General features: G+C 37.1%; 1 protein-coding gene and 1 long non-coding RNA gene across 2 annotated transcripts in view; one reads left to right on the top strand and one right to left on the bottom strand.

Moving 5' to 3' along the window:
- The window catches only part of LRRC7 (leucine rich repeat containing 7), a 543267-nt gene that overhangs the window by 461036 nt on the left and 69977 nt on the right, over nucleotides 1–12254 (top strand). Inside the window, exons 21-22 of the mRNA XM_006167144.1 lie at nucleotides 398–2075; nucleotides 6228–6368. Of these exons, the coding sequence (XP_006167206.1) occupies nucleotides 398–2075; nucleotides 6228–6368 (1819 nt within the window). The remainder of the gene's footprint in view (nucleotides 1–397; nucleotides 2076–6227; nucleotides 6369–12254) is intronic.
- LOC102496407 (uncharacterized) overlaps nucleotides 9874–12254 on the bottom strand; it is a 2934-nt gene continuing 553 nt past the window's right edge. The window contains exons 2-3 of the long non-coding RNA XR_337175.1: nucleotides 11596–11671; nucleotides 9874–10013 (exon numbers count right to left, since the gene is read on the bottom strand). This is a non-coding gene — a long non-coding RNA (uncharacterized LOC102496407). The remainder of the gene's footprint in view (nucleotides 10014–11595; nucleotides 11672–12254) is intronic.

Genomic DNA, 12254 nt, shown 5'->3' with positions numbered 1-12254 from the left:
TTTCCATTCTGGCAGAGGACATGAAATAATATGTAATAAGTATAATGGGTAAGTAATTACATAACATAAGGTTTTTATTAAGAAGAAATAAAAGATTAGGGTGAAGGAGTGAGTTTTTATCTTTTGGGACAAAATAATAGTATGAGGAAACTTGAAAAAGTTTGTGGAAAAATGGAATTCAAGTACAAATTTTAGTGCAGAAAAAAATGTTTAAAGCCCATTCACAGATGTTTCTAAATATGCATTTTCCATGAACTTTTTGAAGCACCTCCTCCCCCCAGTATCTTAGTCCTAAATCAGTTAAACCAAGAACTATGGTTTCTTGGCTGCTTGTTCTATTCCTGGCAAAGCCCAACTATCCCCATTTTCATATTTGTTCTTCCCATTGTGATTACAGGATTGCACAATCTTTTCCCCAGCCTCTTGATTCAAAGCCATTACTCAGCCAGCGGGAGGCTGTTCCCCCAGGGAATCTACCACAGCGCCCTGAGCGGCTGCCGATGAGTGATGCTTTCACTGACAACTGGACTGATGGCTCCCATTATGATAACACGGGGTTTGTTGCAGAGGAAACCACAGCTGAGAATGCCAATAATCCTCTCCTAAATTCAAAATCCAGAAGCACATCCTCGCATGGACGCAGGCCTTTGATCAGGCAGGATAGAATTGTCGGTGTGCCCCTGGAACTTGAGCAGTCTACACACAGACACACGCCAGAAACAGAAGTGCCTCCTTCCAATCCCTGGCAGAATTGGACCAGAACCCCTAGTCCTTTTGAAGACAGGACCGCTTTTCCTTCCAAATTAGAGACAACCCCCACTACCAGCCCCTTGCCTGAAAGGAAAGACCACATAAAAGAACCTACTGAAATACCTAGTCCCTTTTCTCCAGGAGTACCATGGGAGTATCATGATTCCAATCCCAACAGGAGTCTTAGCAATGTCTTTTCTCAAATCCACTGCCGCCCAGACTCTTCTAAAGGTGTTATTTCCATTAGCAAAAGCACAGAGAGGCTTTCCCCACTAATGAAAGATATAAAGTCCAACAAATTCAAAAAGTCACAGAGTATTGATGAAATCGACATCGGTACATACAAGGTTTACAATATACCATTAGAAAACTATGCTTCCGGGAGTGATCACTTAGGAAGCCACGAACGCCCAGATAAAATGTTGGGACCAGAGCACGGTATGTCCAGCATGTCTCGAAGCCAGTCGGTCCCTATGCTGGACGACGAGATGCTCACCTACGGAAGTAGTAAAGGGCCGCAGCAACAAAAAGCATCCATGACGAAGAAAGTCTATCAGTTTGACCAAAGCTTCAATCCTCAAGGAGCAGTGGAAGTGAAAGCCGAAAAGAGGATACCGCCCCCTTTTCAACACAATCCTGAGTACGTGCAACAGGCCGGCAAAAACCTCGCCAAGGATTTGGTTAGTCCCAGAGCGTACAGAGGATACCCACCCATGGAGCAAATGTTTTCCTTTTCTCAGCCATCCGTTAACGAGGATGCTGTGGTGAACGCCCAGTTTGCAAGCCAAGGTGCCAGGGCAGGCTTCCTGCGGAGAGCCGACTCCCTGGTGAGCTCCGCAGAAATGGCCATGTTTAGAAGGGTCAGCGAGCCCCACGAGCTGCCTCCCAGCGATAGGTACGGCAGACCTCCATATAGGGGAGGGCTGGATCGCCAAAGCAGCGTTTCAGTGACTGAGTCCCAGTTCCTGAAAAGGAATGGCAGGTATGAAGATGAACACCCTTCATATCAAGAAGTGAAAGCTCAGGCGGGAAGTTTTCCAGTTAAAAACCTTACCCAGAGGCGGCCGTTGTCTGCGAGAAGCTACAGTACAGAGAGTTACGGTGCCTCCCAAACCAGGCCAGTTTCAGCTAGGCCTACTATGGCAGCTCTTTTGGAAAAAATACCGTCTGACTATAACTTGGGTAACTATGGTGACAAGCCATCAGATAACAGTGATATAAAGACGAGGCCTACTCCTGGGAAGGGAGAGGAGAGCTGTGGTAAAATGCCTGCAGACTGGAGACAACAGCTGCTTAGACATATAGAAGCTAGAAGGTTAGACAGGGTATGTTTGGCATTTCTCTGTAAGAATATCCCTCCTGCCTTTAGTTTTCCTTTATTGGCTTTTCTAAGCACATGTAGTGAAGCATGAACGACATGAATGAATAGATGACCAGCATTTTATTTATCTTTCTATTGTGGGGGAAATTGATCATAATAATTTTTTGTGGATATTACTTAACATTCTCTGAGAGTCCATAACCTGGAGGTGAATTGTTTATCAAATCTAGCCTAAATATTGTTAGTAAGAGAGAATTTGACTCTATTATGTGGGATGGTGCTTCATTTGCTTTCCAGCCGTTAAGGCAAAATGCCTCTCCTAGGACACCAAACTGTTCTCTAGTGACCTAAAGAATATGGTTTTTATTGAATCTATAAAAAGTGAGTATCTCACCTCTTTCCATACAGACTCACTCATATTAAAGCCAGCCCTAATTGGTTTATAAAATTTGCGCATAGTTACTGCTATGGGACTACCGAAGTTATTACTTCTAATGAGCAATTATCTTCCCAGCAAGAAACAGAAAAATAAAATAATCAGAGATTGAATGCCCTCCTACACATTATTTTATTGAATAAAAATCCTGCCATTTAGACCCACTGGTTTTTATATAGAGGGAAATATTTAAATTTAAATCATATTACAGACAACAAAAATAGATGATATCTTTATGAAGACAATAAATGCCCAAATTAGTGTGTATATTGCAACAAAAAGAAAAAAAGGGAAATCAATCTTAATTCAGTTAAAAAATGAGTCACAATGCAGCATGGAATGCACAATAATGGGGAGAGTAAAACAATTTTATATAAAGCCTAGAATTACTTTTGGTTACCTGTTCAAATCCAAGAGAACTGTGTTATTTTGTTTTCTAATACTGTTATCAATTGACCAGTCTCATTCAGCGTACTTTGTGACTTGGTGTAGGGAGCTTTATGTGCTCTGCATTGACACTGGAATCTCAAAGATCCTTTTCATGAAAATGAGGGTTTTTTGGTTCTCATTTTTAGGTTTGACTGCTCAGTGTGAATTGGGATCTGGGTAATCATATATCATCAGAATGTTTCACTCAATAGTTTTATTATTTTATTTGGTGTCCTGCTAAAAGCACAGGTCACTGCATTCATTATGTATCTAATATTAAATCTTGTGTTTTCAGGTTTAAATAATTATATTGTTTGTAGGTCGTGTCTACATGACAAGAAAACAATTTTTTAGGGAAAGCGTGAATTAGTAAATGTGGGTGTGGGTGTTAGTTTCTCAATGTGGAAATTGGTTCTGCCTTACAGAATATTTCATCAGAATGTCTGTTTCAAATAGGTATGCTCAGTCCCATTGAAGGGAGCCTCATCAAAGCCTCATGACTGGCTGTCAGTGGGAGACACCTGGTCGGTTGTCACCATGCCTTACCTCAAGTTATACCCTCCATGTAGACAGATAACTTGGAGGGCGAAAATAATTGGGGCCAAATAATACAGTACAGTTTGGGAACTCTGGCCTCGTGTAGACACGACCATACGTAACAGGGTAAGATGAACTAGTCAAGAAAGGTTATAAGAAGCTTTTTTGAGGATATGTACGATGACTAGTAATTTGAGGCAGAGAAGTGGGTAAAAGCAAAGCATGAAAAAGAAAAAGATACCATTCTAAATATTTGGTACCAACGTTTATGTATTTGTTTCCAGATAAATGATTCCTCTCCTTTGTTCCAAACTACTGAAAAGTAGTTAACTCCTCTATTCAGAGGAAGAATTTTAGAAGGAATATAGGGCTGGGGGAGAAAGTCTAAGTTAAAAAAAAAAAAAAAAAAAAAGTCTAGAGGCTCTACCTGTCCCAGATAACTGAAAGTGAATTCATGTATATTTTCCATTGTTGTAATTAGTAATTTGAGGCAGAGAAGTGGGTAAAAGCAAAGCATGAAAAAGAAAAAGATACCATTCTAAATATTTGGTACCAACGTTTATGTATTTGTTTCCAGATAAATGATTCCTCTCCTTTGTTCCAAACTACTGAAAAGTAGTTAACTCCTCTATTCAGAGGAAGAATTTTAGAAGGAATATAGGGCTGGGGGAGAAAGTCTAAGTTAAAAAAGAAAAGAAAAAAAGTCTAGAGGCTCTACCTGTCCCAGATAACTGAAAGTGAATTCATGTATATTTTCCATTGTTGTAATCACACCTTCCTTTTTAGTCTCCACATATCCCATGTTTGTTTATAATTCCCTCGGTCTGTCTCTTTTTGTTGTTTCTCAGTCAGTTTCAGTGTATATCAAGAGCTCATTATTTAATTATAAGAAATTAAATTACCTTAGTGTTGCTTCAAGCCACCAGATCCTGAAAACATTTACTCTTGTTTTCTTCAAATAATTTTTTTCCCTCTCAACTGAGTTACCGAGCCATTCAGGCTACATCTTAGCTAAAGCTTCCCAGCCACTCAACAGGATGAGTCCGGGACACTGAAGCACACAGACTCATTATGTAAAACTAGCTTCGACATAGTTGTGGTACTTACATTCTGTCCAAAGTCAAACTACACCAGAGACGTGGTGTCTTTCTTTTCCAAGTGAAATGTAGTGAAGTCATTTGAACCTGGAAACCAAATAGTTTCACTAGAAACTACAAGATCTTCATCCATTCCACATAAAAGACAATTGCCTAGAGGCCTAGACACTGGATAAGCTTAACAGTCCAACATAATGTTGCTTGGAAAGGCAGCTCCAAGTTCAACCTCGGATAAAAGATGCTTGTTTTCCCCTAATTTAGTTGGACTCCAAAGTTCAAGCTTTCACTACACATTCCCACTGTGACAGAGAATTGAAAACATGAGCTCGTAGGTTTGAGACTGCTGCTGTTACACAGGAGTTAAGAGAGCACTAGACTTGAGTGATTTTTAAGCCTAAAAAAATTATCCAAGTGCTAGAATGAAATATTCTTTGTCCTTGACAATTTAGGCATGGTGACAATGAAAAATTTGTATTCAGTAATCATGAGTCTGTAACAAATATGATTGCTAGACAAGCCTAACATCGGGAGTATCGTAATCGTCTACTTTAGCTCAATTAAACTAAATCATTACTTTGAAACTAATGCCCTCAGAACAGAATAGCTATCTGCTGTTCATGTTTAATAATTTTCATTTAAGAAGTTGACTAAGTTACGTCTGTAGATTTTTGTTTTCCAAAATAAGAGAATTACTTAAAAAGGATAAATGCTGTCAGTTATTCCACTTCCATTGTAGGTTGAAGGTGGAGATTGTATTAGTGGAAACAATTTGATGACAGAGCATCTAAAATGTTTTAATTTTTAAAGGAGGTCTTATAGAAAAAATATGACCTGTCACATAGAATAATTTTAGATGCACCTGTTGAAGGCTAACCACAATGCAAATAATACCAAAGTGTTCCATGGGTATTTAAGTATATTAGGTAAATAGCATTAATAATTCCACAAATTATAATTGTTTAATAACATTATGAAATTTCTCTAGCTTAAAGTCTAATTTTTAAGAAACAAAAAAAAATTTAAGTATATGGATGTATAGCTAACTTATTTGATTGGCTCAACTGGGAATTAATAAGTAAATTTGATCTAGACAGTGGTCAGGTTGAATGATTTTTTTTTTTTTGAATCAACTATTATTTCCAAGTTGCCATGATTTATGCCTGAGCAGTAAAGGGGGCTGATTTCATCCTTACCATTACAATGCATTAGACTAAGAGAATTAGAAGCTAATATTTGCCTTTCATATGTGATGATCTCACAGTGTGAAAGAAACCATGAGATTTGCAGCTGGTGAAATTAAGATCTCACTGCTTAAATGCTTAAATTTAATAGACTGCCACAGATGAATAGTCCTTGTCCAAAGTCACTATAATCATGATATAAAAGAGAGATTTTATGACTTTGAGGTAGCAGCAAATGTAAGGCAGAATGTATCTTCTTTGCTTTTTGTCTTTTCTGTAGTTTTGGATGGTATTCATTATGTGCTTAACTAACACTGTTTATTGTATGCTTCTGTCTGATCGAGTGCATGTTTTAAAAAGACAGTTACTGTTTGCCCGCTTAAAGTTAAATGTTATAAATTTAAACATGTTCATGTAATAATCAGTTTGTTGAGCATGTGTTCACACCCTGTCACATGATTATTTCCTCTACTCAGAATGCTGCTTACAAACACAACACAGTTAACCTTGGCATGCTGCCCTATGGAGGTATTTCAGCAATGCATGCAGGCAGAAGCATGACTTTAAACTTGCAGACTAAGTCTAAATTTGATCATCAAGAACTACCTCTTCAGAAAGTAAGTATGGACTGCCCTACATGTGTCAGCATACCAAAGCCAATTAATGTTGTTTGTTCACTTGATGTGTCTAGGCTGTACGTAAAACTCTGCTTATTACAGACTCTCATGAGTCCAAAAAGCACAAAGGCAAATAACATAGAGCCTGAACTCTTAGTTTCTAAATGAATATTTGTAGCTACACTGATTATCAGGTTCCTGCTTTTTGGACTAAGCTTTGCTTTTTGGATTGAGCAGATACATGGCTTTTTATGTTGCTTTAAGACTCATCTTTCTCATTATTTGTTTCCCTTTTCTTCCTTGTTCTTTTTTTCTTTTGTTTATATATATATATATATATACATATAATTTTTTTATTTTTATTTTTTTAGAGATACCCTAGCTTCTTTTGGTGATGCATTCTGAAAACAAAGCTGGAAAATGATCAATATTATTGAATTTCAGTTGATTCCTTTGGAAAAGGCAAAGACTTTTACATTAAAATGGAAATTAAATGGTTGGGACTTCTAAATGCTTCTTCAGCCCATTTTCTTTGTAAGAATTATAACACGGAAGGAAAATAAGAATAACAACTTTGTGGCTTACCTAGAAAATTGTTACTCTTCCTAGGTTAATGGAAAAGTAGCAGGTTTGCATGGTTTTCAATGAAAATGTAGGTAAATTTAAAAGGGAATATACTGTAAGAAGAAACATTTGCACTGTCAAAGGAATATTTTTGCTTGCTTTATCCAGGCGAAACTGAGAATGTACATTTTACCTGTTAAAATTGGTTAATGCGGTCTGTCTTAGTTATATTTCAAAGGAGTCTAATGAGTCATTTTCACACCGTATGTCATTATGGATATATATTAATATAGTCATTAGCCTAGTAAGTTTTTATGAAAAAAGAAATGCAAAGTAGAGAGAGCAGAATGACAGTATCTCCAAACACTTTAAACACTTCTCTGTTAATGAAACTAATGAATATATGGAGCAAACTCCCATCCCAGCAAAATGAGGGTCATAAGACCTCTAATTCATGCTTTATTATCTAATTAGTTTTTAATAATATTCCCAGACTCTGGATAGTTTGATTCTTACTGTCAGTAGAGTTACAAAATCAAAGAGACATTTATATCCACAGCTTTTTCCATCACTCACTATCACTTAAGAAAGAAAAAAAAAAAACTAAGTTGAAAACTATTGAATGCTGTTTATCCTGTCCTCAGTCTCTCGTTGCAGGACCAGTGATGTGCTGGTAACTTTCTCTCCAGGGAGAAAAATAAGACCCTGATTTGCCAGTATTAGTGATATAAATATTCCCACTATGGCCAATTTGTAGGTACCAATGTAATGTCACTGAACTTGGGATACATTCTTACAAGCCAGTACACGCTGGCTCTGGTTCACCATCAGCATGGCCCGTCCTACTTGAGTCTTTGCTTTCATGGAATCTTTTCTTCTTGTCCCTTCAAATGCTCAATGCTCTCATTCTCTCCATTACCAAAACCAGTTTTTAAAGTCTCAATATACATTTGCACCTAGGAATAGATGAAATATCATAACATAAATAGGTACTTCTGCTGGAGGACTTGGCAATTAAATAGAAATAAAGTTTTTAAATAAAAACAATGGAATTTCACAATTTACTGAGGTTAAGGAGATCTTAGTATGAATGAAGCTATTGTATAAATTATATCATGTGGAGAAATTTAAATCATATGGAGACTAATTTGGGGCCTTATTAACTCATCAATGCCATATCTGAAAAATAGTAATACACATGAAATGGTCTAAATCACGCTTTAAATTATTGTCTGAATTATTCTCTGATATAAATTGGGTACCACTGTATTGCTGTATTAATTTTTTGTTATCATTTGGGATACTGTAGAGAATGGATTCATTCTATATTACTCCAGCTCTAACAAGAGATGTATCAGGTATGCGCAGTTATATTTAGAGACTTTTCAACCATTCTCTGTTGGGCACAGAAATGACTGAAAGGAATTCTCTTTGGAAGCTGTATTAAGTTGAAAACCAAAAATAATTCAAGTATCTAAAGATCCCATTTCAAAATAAATTACCATCAATACTTTATTACACACACACACACACACACACACACAAAGCAGAAGAGAGAAGGCAAGAGATGTACAAAGTACACAGGAAGGGCAAGTATTGCATTATTCCATTACCATTACTAGTTTGAGGCCTATGCACATCAAACACTTCCATACTTGGGACAACAATCCCAACCCAGTCAGCAATGCAGAAACCTTTCAGACACTTGGTGATTAATCATTTTCAGGAATAGTTCCAACCTCTACTTCTGCCCTTGAATTTTTTTAAATAATTATTTTATTTAACTTTACTTATTATTATTATTAACATTATTATTTTCCAGTTTGATCAGAGAGAGTCAGAGGGAGATAGAGGAAGTGAGAAAGCAAGCCACCAGGTTCGAGACTTGAACTGTGGTCGGCTATGTGGGAGTCCAGCGCCTTTAACCACCATGCCACCTGCCGGCCCCTGCCCTTGAATTTTAAGGGCAGAATTATTGCCCTCAGAATTTTATGCCCAGATATGTCTCTTCTAAAGAGGTTTGATTTTAAAAATTTGCTTTTTTTTTTTCCTGTCAGGCTTAAGAATCAACCTCTCTGGGACCAGCAGTTGGCATAATGGCTATGTCGCTGGACTCCCACATAGTCGACCGCGGTTCAAGTCCCGGACCCAGTGGCTTAAACTCATGCGTGTGTGCTCAAGATCCCGAGAGGAGAATGGAGGAGAAGGGACTGCAGCGTGGCCATCCCCTCTGGGGGGTGATTTCTCGCTTTCTATCTCTCTGTCTCTCTCTGTCTGTCTGGCGAGCACATATGCCCTATAGCAAAAACCTCTCCAAAATAAAAAAGAATCAACCTCTCTTAAAATGCAGTCTCTTGGATCATTCTCTTTTGGTCCCACTAACCATTACTAACCCATCCTATGATTAAGGCTAAGTTTCACTTAGTCCTTTTCCCAACGAGAGGAGATAGGCAAAATTCATTTTTCTTTGATTTAGAAATGCTTAAAAATTGGGGCCAGTAGATGGCATGGAGGTTAAGGCAGCTGGAGCCCATATGGCTGACTTAGAGTCCAAGACCCGGCAACTTGCAAATCACACCGGGAGCATGTTTGTGAGTGCCCAATCCAGAAAGGAGAGTGGAAGAGAAGGAAATACAATGTGGCTATCCCCTCTGGAGGGTGATTTCTCATTTTTCTCTCTCCATACCTCTCTCTCTGGTAAGCACACAAGTCCTATAGCAAAACAAAAACAAACAAAACAGAAAACACAAAAAGCCAACATCAAAGAAAAGCATAAAAAATTGATTACAGTACTTTTGTCTTAATAAAAATTAGCATTTCAGGTATTTAAGATTCCTCTAAATGCTCATCAACCAGGAGAACTGCACTAAAACTGCAGGATAAAATCAATTCAAAAACAACCATTTTTAGTAAATGTAATTGACAAAGCTGTTGATTCGCCTGTGGAAGTTCCACAGCTGTCCCTTTTTATCCACGAAGTCTCTGAATGATTCCGATCATCTCCAGTTAAGTGCTGTAGCGATGTAGAAGGAATGAAGAGAGGAAGCCAAGTTAACCCTTCCACATACTAGGAGATGCGCCCTGGATGTGGAGAAGTAACATAGGTTAGTGCGGGTGACACCCCCCCATCCCCCAGGGAACAGAAGAGCTGAAATCCACACCCTGACTTTAGCCTCCAGGCTTGCCCAGCCTTTCCTCTTGCAGATAGGCAAAAGGAGCCCCTTTTTGTATTTCCTCTGCCACACTGAGACATAATCAACTAATTAAAGACTGTAACTACAGTCCTGTACCACATAACAGTGTTTGGGTCACGATGGACCACGTATGTAATGGCTATTCCGATGATTATAATAGGCTACACCATGTAGCTGAGGCAAATAGTAGGCTATTCACTCTCTGCTGTTTGCACAACCACAAAATTGCTGAATGAAGCACTTTTAAGAATTTATCCTATTGTCGTGATGCATGACTGTATTTGTGAATGAAAATTTAAGAGCTCTACAGACTTGATAAAGTTTTTACATAGTAAATATTTATGTGGATGAAAAGGAAAGACTTCCCAAGGTTTTGCTATGTATTTTTGAATATTACTAAATTATTTCATATTTATGACATGCTGAGTCAAGTATTATACATTTTTCATAGGTTACTAACTAAATATTGGTGTTCTATACTATAAACAGTATACTAAATTTTCTATGATAATTTTATGGAGCCCTTTAAGATATTAAGATTATGCCAACAAATACAACAAATTAGTTTAATAAATTTAATTTCCTTTAATGTTTTTATTTATTTATGCCTATGCTAATTTGCTAGAAAATTTAATAGTACTCATAAACCAGAACATATGATACATATAAATCATTTATTAAATTATAAAATTAATAGTTATTTCTATTTATTTATTCATTCATCATTCATTTATTCATTTATTATTTATTTGCTGCCTTTCCAAAAAGCATCTGAGGCAACTTTCTATGATGTTATTAATGGTTCCATGTGTTTCTTTGGATGTCTTTTATTGTAATTGAGCTTAGCTATTGTCTTGAAATTTTGTTATCAGAGAGAAACACAACATTGTAAAATGTCAGTTCAAACAACCATTTTTATGATCTAGATTAATGACAGAATAAGTAAGTATTTCCATTGGGAGAAAAATAAAGAGTAGGATTTACTGAAATCTACTATGTACCTGGTGCCATGAGGTACTTTACATTTTTTCTCACAGCTGTCAACAAAACCCTCAAAGAAACTATTGCCATTGTGTGGTTGAGGAACCCAAGGCTCATGTGTCACACAAAGGAACTCACATGTATTTTTACTTTTTTAGTTTTGCATCCTGTGTACCTAGCACAGTGCAGGTACAATTTAAATATGCCTTTGCTTGGTACCCAAACCCATGTTCTTTCTGTTATATGATGACACCTTCTCAAATATTTGTAAAACATGACATTCTCATAGACCATGAATCCTAAGAGTTGATAAAGTTCTTTTGTGTACATTATTCACTTACATCATCTTCAAAACAATCCAGAGAGTACATATTATGGTATGGAGAAAGAACAGACTCATTCCAAATGTATCAAGCCCCTGTCATTCCCGAAGTGCTATAGTATAAAACTCTCTTGGTTAGTGGAGCTTAATGAATGCTAGTAATTACCTTGTGCTTTTTCAGATCCATTTGCACTTCTGAGCACTCAGTATCACCAAGAAACATGTTTGGCAGCAGTGAAAGGCTAAAGGTTAGAAACCCAAGAAAATCATACATTAATCACTCAAGCCATAGTGCCAGAGACAAGCAGGGCTGAAGAAGAAATCACTAGCCTTCTTGACTCCCTGTCTGCGGGTGTCTGACTGGCATTGTAAATAGTGAGGTCACTTCTACACCAGAGAAACTAATCATTTTCTCTTTTTGCTTTTTTTCATTTTTAATTTGTACCACCATACTAGTATACCATAATATCTGCTGCTTTTTTGGCTTATTGAGTCCTAATATAAATTAATTAAAGTTTCATGAGAAAGGAGGCTGAAATGGAAATACATATACTAAATAATATTTTCATAAAATTTTGCCTGAAGCCAAAGGATCTCACATCGGTTTGTTTAATGAATCAGTTCATTGGTACTTGTCCCATCACCTTTTGCGTTAGAGAGATTTAGATAGCAATGTTTACACCTAAACTGTTTCTAAATTTCTAATGTCCTTCCTCACTATATTTATGCAGATGACTCAGGATCAGATAGTACCAACATTTGCTATGCATTTATTCACCCGAGTGCCAAAGGTCATTTACTTGATGCCAATTTTTTTTTCCTGCT

This window comes from Tupaia chinensis, unplaced genomic scaffold, assembly GCF_000334495.1.
Source record: "Tupaia chinensis unplaced genomic scaffold, TupChi_1.0 Scaffold144529_1, whole genome shotgun sequence".
NCBI lineage: Eukaryota > Metazoa > Chordata > Mammalia > Scandentia > Tupaiidae > Tupaia > Tupaia belangeri.
Note: the sequence above shows the minus strand (reverse complement) of the source record. Positions and strands in the feature narration are given on the sequence as shown.